The following is a 25,105-nucleotide window of genomic DNA, read 5'->3' as shown; positions in this document are numbered from 1 at the left end:
TTGCATCACAATGTTGAAAAGCTGGCATCGCCCCAGCCCTAGGTGATGTGTCATATTGATTTCATGGGTAGTTGTGAGATAGGGATGAAGCCCAAAGAATCAACATTCGGCCCTGGAGGAAGAATTCAGAAAATGGGAACTCCAGAAGAAGAAGAAAAGGCTGAAGAGCTGATCCAGACTGCTAGACCTCATCTAACGTGACTGCTTATATAGGGGTGCAGAGATGCAGTTGCCCCTCAGAATAGGGCAGGGAGAGGGTTGCCATCTGTAAAGCAAGACTTTGCCCGATGCCTCAAGCACCCTTTAAAGAATAAAAAAACCAAAGCAGTTCTTCCACAAGGTAGTTGTAGCAACAAATGTGATCCATCTGTGTTCTGGGGGAGTGCACCCCCCCAAAAAAAAAACTACAGAGACGCACACACCCCTCACTAAAGGACCACAGAGACAGAGCTCGGTTTAGATGGCTAAATGCAGTTTTATGAAGAGAAAGGGGTGGGGGTGGGGAAGAGTATGGCAGACGAACTTACAACTGGGGGGAAGATGAGGGATGTGCTACCCGCCCAGTGTGGCAGGAAGCTGCCATCTACAGGCCGGCCACAGTACTGCTCTTTCATGACTCCTGACGGGAGGGAGGGAGGGCGAGAATAAAACCGTCAAATTAAAAACATGCTAAATGAGTAAAAACTAAGGTGGGTGGGGTGGGGGGAATAACATCCACCCATTTTATCATGGGGGTGGTGGGGTCTGGAGAGTGATGAAACTAAAAATTAGTTTCCCATCCTCTCATCTGTATTTACAGGGTAAAACACAAGTCGCTTTGTGGCTAAAACTGTTGAGTGTTGAGGGGCAGGTAGCAGATGCAGAAGAACCGCACTCTCCAAATGCCACCCCTCCCCAAACAAAGCGGGTCGCCCCAACCCCTCCCTTCCACACGCCCCACACACAGGAAAGGGGGCTGGGGGAGGGGGGGCCCAGCCAAGCCTATTTGCATAAAGAAGGGCCATTCTTTTTGATTCCCCCCCCCTGGTGGTCAAGAGGGGGGGAAATCAGAGCGGGGGCATGGGCAAGCCAGACTTGTCCAGCCCCGCTATCTCCTTGGGGGGGCCTGGCTCCTCATCCATCTTGCGCCCGTGTTTTCGAAAGTACTTGTATCGCTGGACGTACGCCTTCACTAGGTTGTTCACTTTGACAGGGTTGATTTCGCCGCTCTTGCTGTGGCAAATCTAGAGGAAAATTGGAGGAGGACAAAACAAAGAGTCAATCCCTTTCCCCCTCTCACCGTGGGCCTCCCCACATCCAAGTCTCCCGCGTGACCCCAGGAGCCTCTTTCACCTTGTGGACGGCTTTACGCAGGATGTCCTTGTATTCTTCCTTGGTGATCTCCTTCTTCTGGTAATAGGGCTTGATGGCCAGCTTCACTTCCTCCACTGCCCGTTCCTGTGTGTGGAGCTTTTTCAGGTACTGCAGTGGAGCAGAGGCAGGAGTCAGCTGAAGCCGGGGGGGGGGGGGCGGGGCGCAAGGTGAAGTAAAGCTAGTTCTAAGGTATGTTGAGTGGGACGCGGGTGGCGCTGTGGGTTAAACCAGAGCCTAGGGCTTGCCGATCAGAAGGTCGGCAGTTCGAATCCCCGCGATGGGGTGAGCTCCCGTTGCTTGGTCCTTGCTCCTGCCAACCTAGCAGTTTGAAAGCACGTCAAAGTGCAAGTAGATAAATAGGTCCCGCTCCAGCGGGAAGGTATACGCCGTTTCCGTGCTCTGCTCTGGTTCGCCAGAAGCGGTTTAGTCATGCTGGCCACATGACCCGGAAGCTGTACGCCAGCTCCCTTGGCCAATAAAGTGAGATGAGCGCTGCAACCCCAGAGTCGGCCACGACTGGACCTAATGGTCAGGGGTCCCTTTATCTTTAAGGTATGTCGATGGCATGGCATAGGTGTGAGAGTGGGCTGATCAAGCCCTGCTCCTCTGTTGCTTGCAAGCAACGGTTCATTAGCCAAAATAGATACCTCTGTAAGAACATTCTTTCTCTTCCCCCAGGAAACTGTTTGACCCCCTCCATAGATGGTTTAAAGCACCTGTCCCAGTACCAGGATTATGGACCATGGTCCACTGCTGAATATCTAGGAGAGGGCTTTAGCTCAGTGGTGCAGCATCTGCTTTCAATGCATGCAGAAGGTCCCGGGGTTCAACCCCTGTCACCTCCAGGTAAGGCTGGGAGAGATCTCTGCTGCCAATCCTGAACAAGATGAGCCAATAGTCTGACTTGGCCTAAGGCAGATTCTCACATCCCTGGTGATGCTAGGTAAAGGGACCCCTGACCATTAGGTCCAGTCATGGCCGACTCTGGGGTTGTGGCGCTCATCTCGCTTTATTGGCCGAGGGAGCCGGCGTACAGCTTCCAGGTCATGTGGCCAGCATGACTAAGCTGCTTTTGGCGAACCAGAGCAGCGCACGGAAACGCCGTTTACCTTCCCACCGGAGCACTTTGAGGTGCTTTCGAACTGCTAGGTTGGCAGGAGCAGGGACCGAGCAACGGGAGCTCACCCCGGCACGAGGATTCGAACCACCAATCTTCTGATTGGCAAGTCCTAGGCTCTGTGGCTTAACCCACAGTGCCACCAGCGTGCCTGTTGATTTTAGTGCTGGGCAACTGGCCTCAATCTGTGCTGCTTGGCGCAGAAGCGAGGAGCCTGTGGCCCTCCTGATGTTTCAGGACTCTCAAACTTCCGACATTCTGTAAATAAGTTGGCCAGCAAGAAATCACTCAGAGTTAACTTTTAGCAAAACAGGAGCTGCACAGGAGTATCGGGCCTAATTAGCACAGCAACTCATCTCTGGTAGGGCTTACCCCAGGAGGCAGTTTTGGAGACTGAAGAAACCTGCACCTTCCCCACAGCTGCCTGTCGCCTCCTCTCCAAGGTCCTTCCCAATCTGAGACTACACCAATGCGCCTGCCTTTGCTCCTCCCGCTTTCTGCCTCTCCTGGGAGACCAGGGGCTGGGGAGCTTGTCAAAGCAGGAGAGGGAGACACCCTGGCTTCTTCACCAGTCTGACTAATCTCTGCCCTCCCTCCTCTCCTGTTTCTGCCTCTGTTTCTGGACTTCTTTCTGTCACAGACTCTCCCTGCTCACTAAACCGTTACCCCTTCAGCTTTTGAACCCTCCTCTTCCCAGTCTTCTCCCTCTGGCTGCTCATTGGCGTGGCACCACCACTCCCTGGGCTCTGAGCCTTCTTCCTTTGGGGGTTTCCCCAGCTGGTACATCCCATCCTTCTTCTGTGTCCAGCCAGTCCATGACACAAACCCAGCTGGCATGGACAATGGTAGTTAGGGCTGATGGGAGCTGGAGCCCAGCAGCTTCTGGAGGGCACTACGTTGGGGAAGGCTTGCCTTAAAGCACCAGCTGCTTCGTTCCAAAAACAACCCCAGCTCTTACCTTGTCGCTGTCTCCGCGCCCTTCAGAGCTGGTGCTCCCCAGATCGGTGCCAGAGGAAGAGGCAAATATGGCCGCCGAGGGAGGGCCTGACGAAGCCTGGCTCAACGTCCCGGGCAAGACTCCAGTGGGAGTGGTGGGGGTGGAGCCACAGCCTCCAAGAGGCAGGGAGCTCTGGAGCAGGTAGGAGACGGGCGGTACAGCCAAGTGCGAGGCAGGCGGGTGGGCCGGTGGTGCTGGAGGCTGAGGGGGGCCCAAGGAGGCAGCGGGCTTGGTGTGGGTCAGGATCTGGCAGGGGAAGGGAGGAGAAGATGGTTAAGACAGCATGCCATTGGCCTTCCATTTCTCCAAACTCAAGAGCTAGATGTTGGGATGCCACCCAGAAGCAATCAGGTAACTAGATGGGTATACCTGGCTGTGGATGGGACAGGGCGATCTGTCAATCACCCTTCCCTAAAAGATACCCCAATTGGGTGCAACTGCACACTGCAACATCAGTAAGCAGGGCTGATGCTCTCTGTAAGAGCTTAGAGGAAGCTACACCTACCGGTGGCAGTTGAGGGAATAGTTACACAAGGCCTGAGGAACCACTCTTTTGCTAAGGGCTGCATTTCTTTGGGGGCAATGTGTCAGGCCCCCAAGCCAAAGTGTGTGGGGCCAGCTCACACTTGCCAGAGGTCTGAATGTGTTGGTTGCAGAGGGCGTTCCCTTCTCCTCCTATTCATTTTGGCTCCTCCTACCACCATTTTCCTCTATTGCCTTCTTTCTTTCCCCTTGAGGCTCCCCCCAACCTCATGAAATTGGGCCTAGGACCATGTGTGCCTCACTCTTAGTGAAATAAACCCAACACCCTTTACACAGGGAATCTGCATTGCCAGATTCCCTCCACTAGCCTTGCCCCTGCTACAGCCACAAACACAACCTCCCCAAAGCTGATTTGTCCTCTCAGCCCAAACTGGGCATTGGAGACGCGTTCAATTGGTCCTACAATGACAGCTAAACACCGGCATCACCACTCAAGCAGAACTTTCAAAGCAATACGACTTCCTCAGTGTCTTTGGATGGCTTTCAATTCAAGAAAAACAGAAAATGACCAGACTTGATTTGGAGGAAGAGAAACTGGCTGCTGAATGTGGTGTAACAGCTGTACAGCTTTGAAACACCACGTGATTATGAGAGGAAGATCTAGTTGTCACTGATGCTGGGTGGGGGGGGGGGACCCCAAACAACACATTCTGAGATTGGACAGAATTTACAACACAATCGCCCGAGTGTATTCTGAAAGCAAACCCAACTTTGCTTGCTGGGGTTTGTTTCCAGGTAAGTGGTTACAGGGCTAGAGTCTCTGTTGAGTAATGCTTGTTTATTCAAATGGGTGATATGTTCACATCATCTCATTTTGCATATACCATGCTTTTTTTGTTGCTTTTTTAAAAAGCAGGTTCGCATTAAATTTAGGAACTAGTCTATCAAAGAGTAGAGGGGCAGAGGGAGGCCAGGAAGGACATGGCAGCCAGCTTGGGAGATGCAGAACCAGTTGTTGTCCTGGGAGAGATGAAGCCCCCATCTCTTCGCGCTGGGGAAGATAAAGCCCTCACTGTATGCAAGTCCTTTACCAGAAAACACCCATATACATCTAAGCTTGTCCCTGCTACTATGAGAACCAGGAATCTAATAATAATAATAATTCTATTTTTAAAAGGAAGAGCTGCAACTCTCACAAGTGCCAGCTTCTGTGCTAGACAGCACACCTTGCTTTCGCGAGAATACACAGTGCTCTGGCCTTTGACACAACCCTTAAGTACGCAATGGTCATCTTTGTCTTGCCCTCCAAGAGGTTTGCACTTCGTCCCGTTTGTGTTATCAAGTCAGCCCCACAACCTTCCACCTCCTGCCCTCCCCTCCCACATTATGGCTAGAAAGGAGTTTCACACGCATTCCCAGAAATAACAGTTGCCGCAGCCAGATCTCTTGGCTGAATTTGAGGTTTTTGTACTGAAAATGCTACTTGTGGCTGTAACCCGAGTGCCAACACCCTGTGATTTTTGGGTAGATCAATCTCCGTTATCTACACAATGAAAATGAATTGCAACAGCTGTTTTAACCGTTTCAAACCTGCTCCGTACCTGATTGGTTGCTTGAATAAGCTCCTGGGCTTTTGCCCTGCTTGCAAGGTTGGCCTCTTCCATCTTGAAAAGCAGGGCAGTCACTAGGTTAAGAAACAAGAGGCTCAGAAACGGTTTGCCAAACGGGCATGGGGTGGGGGTGGAGAAGGGAGTGCAGGCGGACAATTAAGAGGTTCCTCACCCGATATACAGGCGCTCAAGTCCTGGGTTTTCCCTTATCAAAGAGGGGGGTGGTCTGCTCTATAATTCCATTCTCTCTGCCCACTCAGCATGGAAAAACAGCACCGGGGTGGGGGGAGAAATAAACTTGTAACTGAGATGGGGTTAAACATCCTATCACTGCCCAAATTCAACCCCACCCCTAGGTGCTCTTTAAAATATGTGGATCTCCTACAACACCTATAGTTAAGGCTTTAACACTGCTCTGCAGAGTTTAAAAACACAGGTGCACTGAAAAATGAAAGCAGGGCTGTGCTCCTTGGCTCCAACTGTTAGCAGAGCTGGGAAGGTTCTGCTCCAAGGAACACAAGTTCCAGGTGCCTTTAGGGCAAAATGACATACACTCAGAGGCATGTACTTTCCTTATGTGATTTCTCATGCTGGTAAGGTTCAGGTTTTTAATGACTTGGGAACTTTTGGTCGCACAAGTTATGGCTGAAGAGAAACACTTCATACCACTGCCCCAGTCCTCTGAATTTTTACCCTTCACTGGATGAGCAGTGCAGAATTTCAGACTTTTATCGACAGCCCCAAGAAACATAACAAAAAGGTTGTGAAGACTGTGGCTGCATTCAATATTTTGTGCGTGGACAGTGAAGTTTTGTGGTGACCTGGACTTAACACTGGTGTAATCCTTCAAGACGCAGCAGTCTTTGAATATCTGGAGGTCTGTCATGCAGTAAACAGAGCAGACTTAGGCCCTTGGTCGCTCCAGAGGATCAGAACCAACAGGTGAGAATTGGGAGGGAAGCAGCTATCAGCTGGACGTTCTGCTGATAGTGGTCCAAAATGGGAAAAGGCTGCCTTGGGAGGCGGCAAACCGTCCTTTGGTGGAGGCATTTAAGCAGCTCTTGGTGGGCACCTGCCAGGGATGCTGCACTTGCATCGTGCGCTGAGCAGAGTGGCGGAAGAGGTGAACTCTGACATCTCTTCCAATTGTATGGGGACACAAAGGAGGCTCTACCTTCTAGGCAAGGACGGGAACAGCTTCCATAATGCAAAGATCCATCAAGGAAAAAAATCAATGCCATTATGGCATGCAAGCAATACAGGGGTCTGCAGAGCCGTATTTCAGATTCATACTAGAACCACCAACGGAAGTGCTTTGGTAAAAGGGAGAAGAGGGAAGGGATACCTGGCCCTCGAGACATTTTCAAAATGTGTTGATATGTTTCTGCTTCATTAGGATTTTGTTGTTTTGCATTGTGTTGTGTTTTAGCTTTGCTTTAGTTTTTCAGTTTCACTGTGTGTGTGTGTGTGTGTGTGTGTGTGTGTACACACACACATACACAAACGCAAGTTATTTTTGTAACTTGCTTGGAAGCTGTTTTGGTATTAAGCAATGTAGCAATATGTTAAAAAAGACCAATGAGCAGGGCTCCACAAAAGCACTCCCTCCCCCCTTCCCTGGCCCCATCCCAATACCTACATGCCAACACGCCACTGGTGCAGTCTACCCCACCCTGCAGGTTCCATGACATGGGGGCCGGTGGCTGGGGCAAGCTGCGAGGTGGGTGAGGGGGTGGCTGCAGCGGCTGTTCCTCTTTGGTCTCGGACAAGCTGTCGGCTTCCGGCTCGTCTGCTGGCACCCTGGGGGGCTCGACGGGGGGCTCTTCAGGAAGGAAGGAGACATCGGGCGTCTTGCAGCTGCTGTCCACTGTCTGGGAGTCGGGCGTGAGCTCCTGGCCTGGAGCCAAGGGCTGCGGGCTGGGTGGTTTGGCGGTGACCTCCGATTTCTCCGAACCAGACCACGAGGGCTCCTCCTTGACCCTCAAGGGGCTGCTCGCGCCTTGACTGCAGCTGTCAGCTTTGGATTTCTTCAGCCCAGTCTTCACCTTGAGCTTCTTCTTCTTCTTGGGCTCGGAGGTACCCTTGGGCTTGACACCCTTCAGCTTCTTCACGCCCATCTTGGCCTTCAGCCCTTTGACTTTCTTGGGTTTGAAGCCTGGCTCCTTGATGTCGGCCATCTCTCCTTGACCGGCTGCCGAGGCCCCAACCATCAGCACCTTCTCCTCCGACTTGAGGAAAGGCGAGCGGCTCTCCTTGTCGCGGCTGAACTTCACACCGATGGAACCCACCTCCTTGACCGACGTGGTGCTGCTGACCCCTTCACGGATCAAAACAGCCACCTTGGACTGGAGCTTCACCTTCCGGCCTGAGCCCAACTTGCCACTTTCCTTGTGGCTTCCAGCTTTGATCTTTTTCCCAGTCTTGTCCCGATCCGGCCGGGCCTTTTTCTCCACTTTGGGCAACTCCTGCTGTTCGGAACAGGGCGGTCCCTCCTTCAACTTTTTTTTGTACTTATCGCGGGCACCAGGGCGCTCCTCCAAGTAGGCCCTCTTGCGCTCTTTCTCCTTAGGAACCTTCTGCTTGATGTCCTCCTCCGGCCGCTTGTCCTTGCGGGACGGGACCACGTCCTCCTTGGACGCTAGCCGTCCCCCGCCCGATTTGGATTCCTCCGCGGGCTCGCGATCCGAGAAGCAAGCATCGAAGCTTAGCCCTTCGGAATCGTAAAGGACTTCCCGCTTAGCTCTCTCTGGCGTCTCCAAGAGCCCTTCCATTTTCTCCTGCTGGTTGACTGTGATGGTCCTCTTGATGGTGAAGAGGTCGTTGTCGTTGAGGTCCTGGATCGATGGGGGCACCACAGTCCGTGCATCTCTACGGCGTTCCATCAGGACCTTCTCAGACTTGGGCTCCTCTTGCAGGTGCACCTCCCGTTCCTTGTCCTTGGACAACCGATGGGAAGGGTGCTTCTCTCGCGAGTGAGACCGGGAGCGTTTCTTCTTCTTCCTGCCGCCATCCCCCCGATGTTTCTCTTTGTGCCTGCTGCGATGGGCACGGCTGCTGCTGCGCGACCGAGAGCGCCGGCCGCGGCGCTTCTCCTTCGACTTTGATCTCCTGCTCTTGCGCCGCTCGGCGGAGGTATGGGAGGAGCCAACCGCAGACAAGCTGGTGCTGATCGATGGCGACCAGGACCGGGAGGCTCGGTGATGTGAGCGGGACCGTGAAGCCCTGTGGTGTGAATGCCGGCGCTCCTTGGATTTCGAGCGTGATTTGGATTTCTTCTTGGGGTTCCATGGGGAGACGTAGGCCTCCTTGGTTTTCGAGGCCTTGCGCTCGCGAGACCTTTTGTGCTCCCTTTTCGATTTCTTGCAGGAGCCGGAGCTCGATCCGGAGTGAGACTTGGAGGCAGGGCGCTTGGGGGCTGGCGGAGGCGGCGGTGGTGGAGGCAGGGGCGAGGGGGCCCGATGATAGCGCTCTCGTCGCTGGGTCAGAATCTTTCTCCTCAAGTCCACGCCCTTCCAACGGGGGTCAGGCTGGCTCTCGCTGAAGTCGATCTGTAGGGTTCCCTCGTCATCCGAGTCGGCGTGCAGCGACAGGAAGTCGTCTCCTTCGACCACCCGCAGGGTGCGCTGTTCAGCAGGCCGGCACCTGCTCCGGAAAAGTCGAATGGGGCTATAGCGCTCATCCTCTGGCTGGACAATCTCGCCTTCCTCAATTTCCGAGTCGCCGCCACCACTCCCGTCCCACTCCATGGATGACCGGCGCCCGGCCCGATGATGCCCGCCTCCTTTGGATGTCTTCTCGCCACTCCTCAGCTTGGCGTTTCCAACAGTCACCACCTCCAGGGACACTTTCCCTTCCAGCTGCGGCTTGGTTTCAGCATCCAAGCGTCCTTTGGGGGCCAAGTCTACCACAAAGACCCGGCGGCGTGGCTCAGGAGCTTTAGCTTCCGCCTGCTCTGATGGAAGTTCCTCAGGCAGAGTGGAATCGGCGCCAGGGGGCTCTTTGCCCTCGGGAAGCTCAGCAGAGCAGGCTGCCTCCGTTTCGTAATCCCTGCCGGCTTCCACCTCTGGCTCAGAATCTTCCTGCCCTTTGTCTGAGCTGGGGAAATCTTGGCTCAGGCTGTTTTCGTCGTAGATCCCAGCCAATGTTTCTGAGATGCGACTGATGCTGTGGGACATGTCCGGAGGGTGTTGGTCGTTGTCGTCTTCATCATCGTCCTCATCTTCGTCATCCTCCTCGTGCGAAGGGGTGCTGATGGAGGAACTGGGGTTAGAGCCCGTGGGGTCAAAGGGGTCGTACTTCTGGTCATGCCGCCCACCCTCTGCCTCTTTGTGGGGAGAGTCGCCAAAGGCAAAATCACCATTGAGGTTATCCTCATCGGTCGGGTGGAAGGGATCATAAATATCTAAGTCTGGGGAGCGCATTGGGGGGCAGGGGTTTGAAGAGTCGCCGCCACCTTCGCCCGGCAGGCCCTGGTGGCAGGAGATTGAGGATGACGACGAAGAGCAGGATGATGAAGAAGAGGTGCTGGAATCGGCCTTGTCCAAGGAGTTGGCAGGAGGTGGCTGGGAACGCTGCTGGGATTCAGATTCCCGGCTGGCGGCGCTCTGCGGGCGCTGCTGCCCCCCGCTGGATACCCCCATGCCAGTACCCAGAGTCATGCCCAAGCAAGGTGAAGGAGAAGTCCTGTCTGCTTTAGGGGACTGCGAAACTTGGCTCCTGGCTAAAAGAGAAGTCCAAGGAGCCAGGTCCATTACAGGCAGAGTTCTGTGTGAGTCCAGAGGATAAGGCTGCTCTGAAAGGGAACGGTGCCCAAGGGGACATGAGTTACTTCCTCTCCAGCAAGGTGCAGATAATCCAAGGCAGGCTGCAGGGAGCAAAAACGGAAATGGTTAGGCATGCATCCAAATTGGAAGAAGATGGGAATTTTTTAAAAATACATAAAGGCCCCGTATCACATTCCACAACTGGTGCTTCACAGGAGTCAGGGTTCCGATATTTCCAATTCTGCTGCTATTGATATGGGTGTAAGGCTGAGATAGCATACAGTACTCCATTAGCCAGTACAGGCATCCAGCCCTGGAGCTGCCTAAAGCTGTAGCCAGCAACTTCAGAGTCTCAGTCCAAATCTCAAGCTACAGAGACCTGCGTTTCCACCAACTGCAGGATTTATCCTCACCATATCTGGGCTCAAGGTCCAAGGTCAGCAGAAAGGGAGAGGTGCCATTGCAGGGGACTGCCAGCAGGTCATATTGGGGCAGGATTGAGCAGCAGGAGTGGGGGTCCCCTGAAATATGAGTATCTTTGTGGGTCCTGGGCCTAAGAGAAACTGGGTTGGAGCACTTGAAATAGAAGATCTTCTATCAGCACATACGCAATTATGAATGGGCTGGGGGAAGAGACCCAACACTGAAAGGAAACCGTTTTACTACCCTACCACCAAGTACGGCAGCCCATTCATTTCCCCCTGCTATGTATAAGATGGCAGGCTCTGGATGTGCAAGACACGGAACTTGCTGAATGGCACCGCCACCCTGGATCTTGCTAATACATCCTGCCTGACCCCCTCTCTATGGTTTACCATATAATGTAGTTTCCATCCTAGAGAGTCACGCCTGCATCCCTTTCCTCATCTGTCTCATTTTTTCTCGCAAATGTGCAGACACCCACCAGACTTCTGCATCCTCCAAGACAGATTTCTTCTCAAGATGCCAGACAAGGCACCCACATCCCCCAGCCGCACCTCAGCCACCACCTCCACTTCTTCCATATCTTCATCCCCGCTGTCGAAAGAGGCAAAAAACAGAATTAGGAAGCGGATCTCGCACCGGCGACCCAGAGATCCCAATTTCCAGCACGGCATTCTAAGCCAGCCTTTTCCCAACCTGTTGCCCCCTAGATATTGGACACTGATTAGAAATAAGGGAAGTATTATTGTGGTCTGCACTAAACTCCACTGACTTGCAGACATAATTCAAGGCATTTCTGTCCCACGTACCTTAGAAATTTGTCTCGTTCCCTCTGGTCCAGTGTGATCCCTAAGCTCTGCTTGGCAGTGTCTAAATCCTTGAGGGGACCTGGGTCATGATCCAGCAGCTTCTCCCCCTTAGTTGAGCTCTCTTTCCACAGGGGACTGCATAGAAGTAGTAGTCAATACTATTCTATTTGCCAGGGCAGTAGCTCATGAGAGCCCCTTTTCTGCTACAAAGCCATTTGGCTTCTGCAATCTCCCCTCCATCTGCAACTGCACTCAGATTTAATTCCCAAGTTCCTAAAAAGGATACTTTGATACGTGCATTTTACTGCTTGACGCACTTCTGAATTTAATTTGCCAACAGGCTTATGTTTCTAAAAGCCTCGTTATTACCGTTATCCTGCCAGCTGTGCAGCTCCGATGTTTTACAGAACTTCTACTGAATGGTAGAATTTCAGAGCTTTTACTGTGAAGCTCTAGACTGCAGCCACAAGAATGGGTACTTGCCTTCCCTTGAGATGGAGATAGTTGCCCTATAGGAGTCCCACTTACTAAACTGCCTGAGTTCCTACGGAGCTCTCTACTCCCTGCGGCAAATGGTAAGTCCACTCCAGGTAGTCACAGACTCCAGCCAAGTCAGGCACCACACCAGAAGAAGGAGCCTCAAGGACCTGGAGGAAGGAATAGGAAAATAAACAAGTGCTGAATAATTGGGGCCCTCCGGTTATATATGCTAAGGAAGAATTAGGCAATGCTGGTAATTGTCATGGGGTGATAGCCAACAAAGTCATTTTCAGAGCAGACTTGTATTGTTAGAAAAACAGTGGATGCAAGTTGTTTAATTTCACTGACCTAATGGGTCTACTTTGAAAATGAATAATGTTACTTATCATTCACATATTTTATGTCCTTTTGAATGGTATGAATTATATGATAAAGAGTAAATTAACAGGAATCATGTGTGTCTTATCTCCAGAGAAAATACCGATTTACCAAATGTAACAATTGTAACAGAACATGGGGCTGGTAATGCCAAGGTTGCAGGTTTGATCCCTGTATGGGAGATCTGCCATATTCCTGCATTGCAGAGGGCTGGACTAGATGACCCCCAGGGTCCCTTCCAACTCTATACAATTCTATGAACTCAAAATGTACTGAGTTTAACAACTATACTTTGTAGTCAAATCATATTTTCACTTTGTAATGTTTTCTCTTTTTAACAGAATTTTGTATTTTTTAGGGTTTTTTTTGTATTCTTGGATGATGATGATAATAATAAGAGGCCAGAAGGTAACCAGAAGCTGGCATCAACACACGGGCCAAGACCTTAAATTCCTCCTCTAAAGAATGCTGGGGAAAGAAGGAAGCACAACACCATGACAGGCCCACATTCACAACAGAAAACCCACAACTGTTCACAGATGAACAATCATCATCATCATCATCGTTTTATAGTATTTTTATGCCGCCTTTCCACAATTAAAACTATGCTCAAGGTGGCTTACAACATGACAAGATTTACATAATTACAAACATAACAGAAAACATAAATAAAACACATCAAAAAGTACACAACCTAATGGAAACAATTTCCAGATAAATTGTAAGATCTAAAACTAAAGATACAACAATATCCATAACAGCATCAGCTCTCTCAACCCCCGTAAACAATACTCCAGTCCAAGAGTCTGTTCAACAGCCTGAGCTTTTGTAGCTGGAGTCAGTCAGCACTCCAGTCTCCCAGGCCACATGGGAACGGGCCAGTAAGTCAGGGTGCAGGTCATCCAGGGCTCACAGCCAAGATGGTCTCATTTAAAACAGCACAGATAAAAATTAAAAACAATTTTACAAAGGAGCCCTCAGTGCTAAGCAGCAGCAGTCCTTAAGAGCCTGTCAGGCCCTGCCCAAAGCCAGGCGGAAAGAGGCAAGGGTGAGGCCCTTCAGGCCCTCAGCAGGCCCCATCACTGAAGAAAGGGGGTGAGCACCCCATTCACCAGAATTTATTTGCCCTGTAAGACCAAACCCATGTGTAGTTGACCCCTGTGCATTAGGAATCTCCAGCAGTCACACTGTTTGGCCCTTGCACAGATCTGCAACGGAACATGCAAACTTTCCAGTGTTAACACATTATAATAGGGATGCAGTGTTTACAGTATGAAACTGCCAACATACCTCACCCATTGTGGCATTCCTATCGCAGGCCAGTGCAGGGTCCCCAGTTCCCAGCCAGGTACCTCCGAGTCCTTCGGATCTGGAGCTCTTGCACCATTTCCTCCGGCTTGTGTGCTTGCATTCAGCATCTGAAAAAAAGAGAGGCAATGAGAGCAAGAAGGAACCCACTAGAAAGGTATGACATGCCTGCTTTGCAGGGATATACTGCTCTAAAAAGCACCTGCACATGAACTATACAGGTAGCTGAACTCTTGCCATTACACAGCCCAAAGACTGGATGACTTCTTTCTTTCATTTGCTTTGCAAATTCTCATTTAAAAAAGAGTCCATACCCTAGGACTGCTTATCACAAACAGTGAACGACCACAAATCTTAGAGGGTGCACTCTTTGCTTATGAGCACATGAAACGCCTTGCTAGATCAAATCAAGATCCCGTCCACGAGATCCACCAGAAATGGGATAGTGGCTCACCTGTAGGCCACAATCAAACTTCTACCTCAGTACTAAAGAGTCATGCCCTGGGAATCCTTAGATCTTAGCTCGGTCATGAACTTGCTGGGTAAAGTAAAGGTAAAGGGACCCCTGACCATTAGGTCTAGTCGTGACCGACTCTGGGGTTGCAGTGCTCATCTCGCTTTATTGGCCGAGGGAGCCAGCATACAGCTTCCGGGTCATGTGGCCAGCATGACTAAGGCGCTTCTGGCGAACCAGAGCAGCACACGGAAACGCCGTTTACCTTCCCGCCAAAGTGGTACCTATTTATCTACTTGCACTTTAACATGCTTTCGAACTGCTAGGTTGGCAGGAGCAGGGACAGAGAAACGGGAGCTCCCCCCATCGCAGGGTTTTGAACCGCCAACCTTCTGATTGGCAAGTCCTGGGCTCTGTGGTTTAACCCACAGCGCCACCCGCGTCCCTAGAACTTGCTGGGTAGCCTGAGATAAATCAGTAACGGTTGGTATGAGGAGGACTTTGAGCATTTAGTGAAAAGCATTAACAAGGATTACTAAGATCACATGAAACTTCCTCTAGACCAGTGATGGCCAAACTTGGCCCTCCAGCTGTTTTGGGACTACAATTCCCATCATCCCTGATGACTGGTCCTGTTAGCTAGGGATGATGGGAGTTGTAGTCCCAAAACAGCTGGAGGGCCAAGTTTGGCCATCACTGCTCTGACAGTCAAACCATTGGCCCATCTAGCTCAGTAATGTCTTTTAACTGGCAGTGTTTCTACCTGAAGAATCCGGGGACTGAACCAGGGATCATCTGCATGATGAGCCTCCCCCTTCAGGGCCCACCTCCTCTCGACTAGCTGTGGATAACAGTTGTGCTCTTTTAAACCCTGCAGACACCAGCTTTAATTAAGAAATACAGACATAGATGTATGTATGTTTATATATTCTAGATCTCTTGCCAGTTTGTGCCTCTTGAAGGGAAAGATGCTGGTATTATTGGAAAGCTCAATGCTCCCTGGCCTTGAAGTCATTGCAGGCACTGAGAAGCAATTCTGAATATTTGCGTTGCCCTGGAAAACTAGGCACATGAAAATAACCAGAATGCGGCAGCTAGACTGGTGACCGGGAGCAGCCACCGAGACCACACCGGTCCTGAAAGACCTACATTGGCTCCCAGTATGTTTCCAAGCACAATTCAAAGTGTTGGTGCTGACCTTTAAAGCCCCAAATGGCCTCGGTCCTGTATACCTGAAGGAGCGTCTCTACCCCAATTGTTCAGCCAAGACATTGAGGTCTAGCGCTGAGGGCCTTCTGGCAGTTCCCTCATTGCAGGAAGTGAGGTTACAGGGAAGCAGGCAGAGGGCCTTCTCAGCTGTGGCTCCCTCCCTGTGGAACGCTCTCCCACCAGATGTCAAGGAAATAAACAATGATCTGCCTTTTAGAAGATATCTGAAGGCAGCCCTGTTTAGGGAAGTTTTTAATGTTTGATCGTGTTTTTAATATTCTGTTGGGAGCTGCCCAGAATGGCTGGGAAAACCCAGCCAGATGGGTGGAGTAAAAATAATATATTGTTATTACTATTATTATTAGGCGCATTAAGCACCTATAATTTAGTTCAGGTTTTTTATTGGTGAACATCAGGCACCTTGTGGATAGACATTTTAATTTTTTTTAGTAAATAAAAGAAGCATGTGGCTTTAACTTAAGGAGAATGTGACTAGCTCAGTGGAAGAATACACCTGTTGGATGCTGGAAGTCCCTGGGTTCAATCCCTGGCGTCTCCAGGTAGGGCTGGGAGGGACCCTTGTCTGAAACTCTACCAATCAGAGCAGACAACACTGAACTAAATGGGCAACTGATGCAACTTGGTAAAAGGCAAGTTCTCGTTCTCCACCGCTCCTCCCCACAAAAAGCTCACATCCCTCAAGCCTGGTCTGAGATTTGCTATGTTCATGTTGAATTGTGATGTTCACAGCAGAGGCGCCTATTGCTGAAAGTGCAACTAATCCACCCGACGAACTTATTGGTCCCTTTGCTCCTTGGTTTGCCTCTTGATTTTGAGTTACCTTTCTCACTGGCTGGATCCTGCAGTTCACCTGGCAGGCCGCTGCCCACAGCTTGCTGCAAAGCTTTCTGCAAGGACAAAAAAAAAACACCTTAGCTCTTGCTGAGAAACATCCAGTACTGCAACTGCCAGAAGCCCAACTGAATGTGACCGGCTAGCTTTCATGGCGGTCATTGGATGGGTTTGCACAGGGACAATCAATGGGGCAAGACTCAAAGGCTGACATGAAACCAAGACAGAAATCTTATACATGAGAATCTTGCAAAATAAAACAAAAACTGCCCAAGAACTTTGGAGATCTTGTTTCCAGCCTAAGCGCCACTTTAAGAAACGTCAGAAAAATGATAACAAGCAAGCTATTAAACTGCAATACTGGACATAAAGCTCACATTAAGGATGTTGTTAAATATACACATTGAGTGATGAATGGCTCATCATTAAAAAAGAATGATTCGCTAGAAACAGTGCAGGTTGTCAAAAATAAATCTTTCGTTGTCCAGAATTAATGTTACTGAGTATTTTTGATGACACTAATGTAAATATATTGTTTAAAAATGATTTATATATATGATCTTGGCAGTAAGAATAGTAACTGCAATTCAATGGAATTACACTGGATGCTTGGTATCACTAGCTCTCGAATATAGCTATAATAGAGAAAACTACACATAGCTGTAGATTTTGACAAGGACTACAACATTCGGTTTTTATACGATTTGACATTTCTTTATGACATATACAATGAAACCACCATTTTCAAGACAACAGGTCACAAGCCTGGCAAATCTGGAATTATACGTGATGATCTGATAACATTGATTGTCTTCACTTGGACTTTCAAGTGCCTATTCTATAATTTTGTTTTTTGTCTTTTAATTTTTGCCCATAGTTATCCCTGTTCTCTGTTTTATATACATTATAATATAATAAAAACCTAACCCAAAAATTGAACCTGACGGAGATAGATGATTTTTATTAAATCCAGACCTGCAAATTGCCACAAATGTGGGGCAAGTAGAAACCACCCCTAAGAAGCCAGCGTTGATCCAGAACTTCTCCTTTGTAGCTAGGACTTTTAAAAATTAACCAAAATCCATTGCATGTGGTCTTCTCTGCACTCAGATGTGCTTTCAGCACCCAAGACTGAGCCAATACCTTGAAGTTTGAACCCGAAGCCTTCTGCTTGGTTGTCACGGTCACCTGCCTCATTTATCTTGTGCCTATCCAATGATCCAAGATCAGGGTCTCGGCTTAATTAGTTGTGCAAGTTTGCAGCTGTAGGCTGTTTTTTCCCTTCCAGCTACATTCTTCTGCATGCCCCAAGGCCAAGCATCTTTTAATGTTTGCTCTTTATCTCTTAGGAGGAAAGGCTTCAAAAGATGCTTCCTGAATGCATGTTGGTTCCAGAATTCCCTGTCCCTAGGACGTTTCTTTTAGAATTATCAATTAAGCGTATTAAATGCACAATGGGTGGCTGATAAAAGAGGAAATCTCACCAAGTTTCAAGATGAGGCTTATTTCCAAGTAAGTGCACAGAGGATAAAAATCTAACTACATGAACTTAAACATGTCTGCAAGCAAGTCTTCCAAAAAGTGAAGCCCTGATGCTTTTTTAAAAAGTGATATTTTATCGAAGAATTTTCAGCTATAAAGCATTTAAGTGATTAAAAAAATAAAAGCCACAAAATTGTGTAAAGGGGGGGGGGAGGGAGAGCATTATATGGATATATATGAAAAATACCCTAACCCACACATTATTTTATAAATTTGATATTATTACCCTAATACTAATGTAAATATTAATAGTCTACTACATTTTGTATGTAGAGCCCTAATGCTTTAAATGAATCTCTTTTTCTACTAACTTCTGTTCTGAGAAAAGTGAGACCCCCGGGGGGGGGGGATTAACCGCAGCAGAATTCTTACGAAGAAGAAAATATTGAGGTATCACACTACATATTGAAAGATTTTGTTCAGATGTTTTCCAGAAATACTACTGCTTGTGAAGAACCTAAGAATTAGTGTGTGATATACTGCTGTGTTCTACTGGTACTATTTAATTTCATTAAAAAGGTCATACTACTTTGTGAATGTCACACATCCAAGAGCTTTGCCCAAGTTTCCATTTGGACACTAAAATAATATATAAATGCCCTGCTATACACACTTTCCTGGGGTAAGCACCAATGAAAATGGTTCAGACTTCCTTTCAATCATATACAATATTGGGTTGCACATATAATGTCTGGGCAAAAAAAAAAATTATTCATTTTTGGCAAGAGCTGCTTATTACATCAATGGGGAAATATATCCAGTATTTCTCTATTTTTCAACTCCTTCTACCCTCCAAACCCAAAACAGTTGTTTTCTGAACCGTTATTTTTCAAACTCTAAGACTAAGCAGACTGTTTTGCTGAAAGCTGGTTAAGCAAGAAGCCACATGTGTGGGCTGGCAAGTTTTACAATCTCTGTATCCTTATCTGCAAGGCCTTTTTTTTAAAATGCTCCTCTACAGATTTTTCTTTCTTTCTGGAACGCCACACCAGCTGGCAGAACTAAACAAACAGTTCCACAGAACAATTGGCAAGCACGAAGAGAGAAGTTAAAAGAACAACGATGCGCAAGTGAGGGAGAGGTGGAAAAGAAAACGAAGAAATTATGGTTTCTGAAGTCAAATGTAGGACGGAATGAAAGAAAAAATATTTACTTCAAGTAAATTCTACATGGCAGTGATGTGTACTTAAAAAAAACAACAACATAGCAGCCTAAACATATTTCTGCAAGGAAAGCCTAATGATCGATACTGTTAGGGAGGAAGCAATGACACACATACAAAAAAGCCATGTGCAACCAGAAAAACACTTCACATATGGATAGAAATACGTATACAGGCAGTGACCATTTTAGGCGTGTTCAATTGTCCTGACATGCAGGTCTTTTTGGAACCAGAAGAGGGGAGAACGGGGCAGAGTGGGCTTATACAGAACCCCCATGCAAAATGATCTCTGCCTGTATTAGCTTAGTGTGGATACCACAGTAAACCATGGTTTTATCATGGCAGGAATGAGCTGCAATAAGCTTCAAATCGCACTCTACACACACTCTACACACAACACCAGGAGGAAACTGAACTGCTTTCAATGGCAAATAAGCCCAGTTTAGGGTTTGGACATGACACTAAACGGGGGTTAGTATTAACTATGATCTGTTGAAATAAGCCAGCTTCATAGCTTATGAAGCTACCTTGCTTTAACTAGCCACATTTAAACTTATCCTAACACTCGACACAATCCTGAACTGTGGCTAACCGCAATCGAACACATAAGCTTCCAATTTCCTCCTTTGCACCAGTGAAGAGAGGCGTAGCAGAAAAAGCATAAACCCATAAACATTAACTATATACCACTGTTTATCATTACATTTGAATCGGGCAATTGTATGACAACCCTTTGGAATTTGGTGTTTGGGTTACACAGGAGGCTGCAATGGGAGAGGAAGTCTCCCAAAAACGCAAGTGTGTGCACGGTCCTTTTGGATCTCAGCCCATATTAATTTTCATGTTTAGTAATTGACACAAAAGTAAACGAAAAGTTTTATTTTCATGTTAAAAACCTAAGCAAGTCTAGCAATGTATCCAAAAACATGCAAGTAGATCTATGAAACTCTTTTCATATTCTGAAAGCAAGAGTCAACTTAACAGACTGCTTTCTCTGTGGAGGGTGAACCTTCTCATTGTGAGGCTGCCTCGTTTTTCAGTATCCACTCTCTCTTTACTATTGCCCAGCAGACTTATTTCACATGGAAACTATTTTGTGCTGAGATACGTTGTGGTCATAAAAATTTGGGGACGGGACTCCTATACAGCACATTGAAAACGGTAGAGGAAGGGGGGGTAACGATATGAATTATGCTTCTGCATGATAATGATTCTCATTTATCTGCAGTGACCCCATTCACAATGTCCATTAAACTTGTTTTCAGAATAAAACCACATCATTCAAGATCTCCAGCCTTGCTATTTGTCCAGTATCTTTAACAAATGGCTGTTTGGCAGCTATCAAAAAAAAGTGTGTGAACAGGTTGAGTGAGAGCTCTTGCTTTTTAGGAGGATGTTAGTCCCACATTCTCTGAACTTCATTTTCAGAGTCCTGTGGCTGTAGTTGACTGTGTAGAATAGGGGAGGGCCCTACATACACTGTTGGGACTACAATTCCCATCATGCTTGACCACTGGCCATACTGGCTAGGGCTGATGGGAGCTGGGGTCCTTCTCACTGCCCATTCCTGATCCAATGGCAGGAAGCCACTCAGTCCGATGCCAACTGTGTGACCTCTTCCAGATTGCCACAACCCCTTCTTGGTGTATTTCAGTAACGTGCCATGTACATCTTTAATCAATACATCATTTCAGTACTTGCTACATGCCCATAAAGGGGTTGAACTGGAAAATACAGTGGACTAACTTTTGTAAGAAAGAAGCAGGGGAGAGCATCTCCAAATACCCAACTGGTTACTTTGCATACTTTAACTTAACTGTCCTGCTTTCGTAAACTCGTCTGTATCTACAAAGCAGCACAATGCGGAAATACAAATTAATCCTCTGAGCAAAACCACCACTAATGGCTCAAAATGGACCTATTATTTGTGCTCAACCTCAAGGAACCACAGGCTTCCCAGCAAGAACTACTCATTCGAAATATAAATATTAAGCAATGCCTATGCCCATCACTCCAGCCCACAACCCCTTGAGAAACTGAGCAGTCATTACCAGAATGATAGCTTGGCCAGCACAGAGGGCACCCGATTGGTCCCAATCTGCATCGAGAGAAGGTTCACTGGCTGGCTTCTCGCCACCTCGTGCAGGATCCTCCCTTACTGGGGGGCGTCGATTCTCCTCCTCTTCCATGTCTGCAGGAGCTGCAAATCCTAGATATTGACGGAGTGAGACATTAGCGACTGACAATCCAGTTTCTGACCTACCTATCCTCTTCAGATACAGCCTGTTCAACTAGACTAGAGGAAATACAGTCCCTTTGCATAGAACTCTGAAATCCGGACACCCAGTCCACAACAAGTCCCCATCCCACCCTCTCAATACCTCATGCTCCTCCAAGAGAATTCAGGATTTGCAAGACTCCCAGCCCATGTTTTGATCCGCCAGAGCCCTGCTTCTTTCTCTGCCTGCTCCCACTGCTGCAACACAGGATCTAGGTCTCCACTGTCCATAATTCAGCTAAGCAACAAAGGGAAGAGGGGCTGGGATTGAGCAGGTAGCAACTGGCTTTCCGTAAAAACTACCGTATTTTTCGCCCTATAGGACGCACCTAGATTTGGGGGAGGGGGGAATAAAGGGGAAAAAAATTATTCCCCACCCCAGCCCGAGCTTCCCCCGACCCCAGCCCCCAGAACGCGACCCAGAGCCATGCCGAAGCTGCGTGCAGCTTTGGCAACGCTCTGGGAGCTTGCGGGGCTGGGGGAGGGGGAAGCCCTCCGCCAGCCTCCAAACCACGTCGGGAGACATCGGGATGGCGCGCTGCGCCTCCCCGCTGTCCCCCGAGTTTGCAGGGCTGGCGATGGGGAAGAGCAGGCTTCTCCCCCCCCCCCCGCCCGCCAGCCTTCTAACCAAGTCGGGAGACAGCAGCATGGCGGTGTTCCACCTCCCCGCTGTCTCCCGAGCTTGTGGGGCTGGTGGCAGGGCTCTCCTGAAGCCTGGAGAGCGAGAGGGAAAAGGTGCGTCCTATAGGGCGAAAAATACGGTATTTCAGTGTTCCAGTTATGCTTTACTAATTGTTGCCCAACGGAAGTAGCTAAAACGCCATGGCAGCATATAAGCCATTTGCCTCACCTGAGGTTTGCATATTTAAATCAGTAAGACAGCGCCTAAGTCAGGCTCAGCAAGAGGAAATGCTTCCTACTGCACAGCCAGATCACAGTCTCCTGCCAGCACTCCCTTTGAGAAGGGAAATGTTCCAGGTTATTTTCTGAGCCAGCTTCAACACCAAGAAAACAGCTCGGTTTCATACCCTGTTTTGTGAACCAAATAGGTAATAAACATAATACTAAAAGAAGAGTGTATGCGGGCATATCTAAAATTACTTTTGTTTGTGTGGAGCAGTGTGCTCTTAAGTGAAGATAGTGGGAGAAGCGAATACAGTGATTGCAGTGTCCTTAAGATCGACAATGATAATGTGCTAGAACCCCACTGATTAGCTGATTTATAGTTCAATACATTTAAGCATTTGCTTATTTTAAAATAAAGTTGTCATTATACGTGTAGCCCGTTAGGAGCCCAGTATTCCAAGTTCCTTTCCACCTACACCAAGAATGGGGTGGCCGTCCAGTTATTGATGGACTCCAACTCACGCAGGCCCAACCAGCATGGCGAGAGGTCAAGGATGATGGGAGCTGTAGTTCACCAATATCTGAAAGGCCACATGTTTCCCATCCCTGAGTCTGACTTTCACCCAGTAAATTCCCCCCCTTTCTAATCATCACAGACTACCCACCCACACATAAATAATTCTTCTCTGCTGCACCATTCTTTCACAAGAGCTGACTCTCTAAGTTTTATAAACCCTGATCCTTATCTTATCTTCTCAGCTCAGAACACTAGTGCCTTCCCCACCATTCCTAGTCTTAAATAATTTCCTTTCTAATTTCCTTTCTAATAAGAATGAACTTGAACAGCATCAGATGTTGAGGCTGTCCCAAGACATAGAAACTTTGGTAGAATGACCAGGATCCAGGTTCGGAACTAGTAGAATGTTGGTTTCTTTGGGAGATCTGCAAATCCTAGATATGTGGCGTGTGTGAAGGTATGTACAACTGTATTTTCTAGTCTTAAGTAGGTATGGATAAATGAGACTTAAAAAGACCTGTTAATCCTCAATCCCCTATTTACCTAAACAATTATTCGGTTAAATTGCACAATTTTGTGCTAGATTCTAAATACTAACAGACCCAAAAGACAGGTAAAGTTTTAAGCATAGAGAGTTAGAAGCAACCTTTCAGATCATCTGCCCAATCCTCTGCTTCAGACATTCTACGTCTAAAAATTGCTATTAAGTTGCTTATCCAACATTTCCTTAAAAACCTTCCATCAATCCTCTGCCACCCACCTTCTCACCACATGGCACTGAAAAACCTTCCCATTCTCTTATTTTTTCATTTGGAACCTCACAATTCTCCTGTCATTTCACCCTGGACATGCCGTTCCATCAGCTTACCAACCAAGATCCCACAGCCCATTGATGACACCACATTTGGGGCAACCCACGAGCCTTCTGTGCCATCTTCAGCCACAAAAAACACCCTTAACCATAGCCGCATCTCAGGTCCACAACTCCCATTATAGAATTTACCTGACCATCAACTGCTGCAGCTCAGGGATAAAGAGGCTATGTTTTCCGTGCAAAAGGTCCTAGGCTTCAGTCCTTGGCAACTCCAGTCCAAAAGTAACGGACAATGAGAGAAAAAAAATCCCTGCCTGCGATTCGAGAGACTCTCTCAAGAGTAGACAACGCTATGTCAGGTGTCCAAACATTTTGTCCCGGAATGACGAGATAAATTCTATTTAGTCTAACTGATGCTATCCAGTTCCCTTTCCCAGGGTCAAATCAGCTCCTCCTTACCCAAGTGACACAAGAAAGGACCTTGACTGCCACCAACAACCCCAAATGAACCCCCATCCGTCTCTAAGCCATACTAAAACAACCCCCCCACCCATCTTCAAACCCCTCTGCCCCACCGTTTCCCTCCATGTACAGCCCCAGAAGCAGACGCACACCCCCTTGAATGCCCTCTTCCCCCTTTCCCAGGGGGTGCAAACAAAGCCCTATCCGCTGCCTGTATAGTGGGTATGGGGGGGGGAGAGCGCCAAGCCCCACTGACCCCAGCAGCGCTTCTCCTCAGGTTAAGTGGGCGCAGGATGGATGCCGCCCCACAAGCATCGCTTCCCCACAGATCTCCTCACAATACCCCCCCTCACAAATACTGTTTTAATACCAAAACAAGACAAGGCACGGTTCTCGGGGCCGCCCCCCCCCACGACAGCTGCCCCTCCTTTAGGGCTTACGGGAATGGCCTCCAAGCCAAAATGAACCCACCCCAGCCCAGCCCAGCCCCCGACCAACCCGCCGCCCCCCGGATCCCACGGCCCCACATCACGTCCTTAACGGGCGCGCTCCGAGGCCTTCTCCGCCCGTCACCGCTACTTTAAAACAACCGAACACCCCCATTATTATTATTATTATTATTATTATTATTATTACTGTATAATTTTTTTAAGCCCTCGCCCCTGCATTGCGTACACTTAATTTTCGCCCCCCCCCCCGCACACAAACAGACTCCCGGCGCAAATAAAATAAATAAATATATGTATACAAACACACTTTTTTTTTTTTGCACACATACATACACGCGCGCTCGCACACCAGCCCCGCGAAAGACCCTTTGGCCGGCAGCCCCTCCCGAGCCATTGCCATAATTACCCAGCTCCACCGGGAAGCTAGGCCTTTCCGCCCGCCCACTTCAACACAAGAGGAGGAGGAGGCGGAGGAAGAGGAGGAGGCGCGGCCGCCGCTGCTGCCGCCGCCGCCGCCGCCGACACTGTCCGGGCCCGGCCTCTGCGGCAGCCATTTTACTCCGCTCGGCTCCGCGGCGGGGAGGGCGGGGCCTCCGAGAGAGGGCGGCCCCCGTGGCATTCTGGGAGATGAAGTCCGCTCCCGGAGAGCCCCTCGTAGAACGCGGAGGAGCCCAGGACTCCAACGACCAGAATGCCTCGAGGCGGCACGGGGAAAAGGGGCGGGGTGGGTAGGGAGCGCGCAGGGCGTGATGGGGGATGTAGTTTGCGAGCCGCTCCGCTGACGAGGCCTTGCATGGAG

The 25,105-nt window shown here is 48.8% G+C and overlaps 1 protein-coding gene across 2 annotated transcripts; it reads right to left on the bottom strand.

The window, feature by feature from the left end:
- Window positions 1-455: 455 nt before the first annotated feature.
- On the bottom strand, window positions 456-24,883 carry SCAF1 (SR-related CTD associated factor 1). Of its 2 annotated transcripts, none has more exons than XM_079949250.1 (11): window positions 24,713-24,883; window positions 20,992-21,149; window positions 16,226-16,292; window positions 13,704-13,831; window positions 12,084-12,202; window positions 11,228-11,340; window positions 7,200-10,424; window positions 5,552-5,634; window positions 3,429-3,713; window positions 1,333-1,461; window positions 456-1,223 (listed from the first exon to the last, which is right to left on the bottom strand). In XM_079949250.1, exons 2-11 carry the CDS (start codon window positions 21,127-21,129, stop codon window positions 1,047-1,049), a joined length of 4,464 nt encoding a protein of 1,487 aa, XP_079805376.1. In that variant the 5' UTR covers window positions 21,130-21,149; window positions 24,713-24,883; the 3' UTR covers window positions 456-1,046. The 2 variants fall into 2 exon arrangements, with proteins under 2 accessions (XP_079805376.1, XP_079805377.1); XM_079949251.1 differs by lacking the exon at window positions 24,713-24,883 and adding an exon at window positions 24,636-24,658.
- Window positions 24,884-25,105: the final 222 nt, after the last annotated feature.

This window comes from Podarcis cretensis (genome assembly GCF_951804945.1).
Source record: "Podarcis cretensis genome assembly, chromosome: 13".
Taxonomy (NCBI): domain Eukaryota; kingdom Metazoa; phylum Chordata; class Lepidosauria; order Squamata; family Lacertidae; genus Podarcis; species Podarcis cretensis.
The sequence above is the reverse complement of the archived record's forward strand: the minus strand, read 5'-3'. Positions and strand labels throughout refer to the sequence as shown.

What these genes read in the sequence shown, in the direction of transcription:
- SCAF1 (XM_079949250.1), bottom strand. Translation starts at nt 21,129, where the DNA reads ATGGAAGAGGAGGAGAATCGACGCCCCCCAGTAAGGGAGGATCCTGCA. An exon ending in GGATCCAGCCAGTGAGAAAG is followed by an intron (nt 13,832 to 16,225) that starts GTAACTCAAAAT and finishes TCTTTTTTTCAG; the next exon opens with ATGCTGAATGCAAGCACACA. An exon ending in CACCAGTGGCGTGTTGGCAT is followed by an intron (nt 5,635 to 7,199) that starts GTAGGTATTGGG and finishes TTCTTAACCTAG; the next exon opens with TGACTGCCCTGCTTTTCAAG.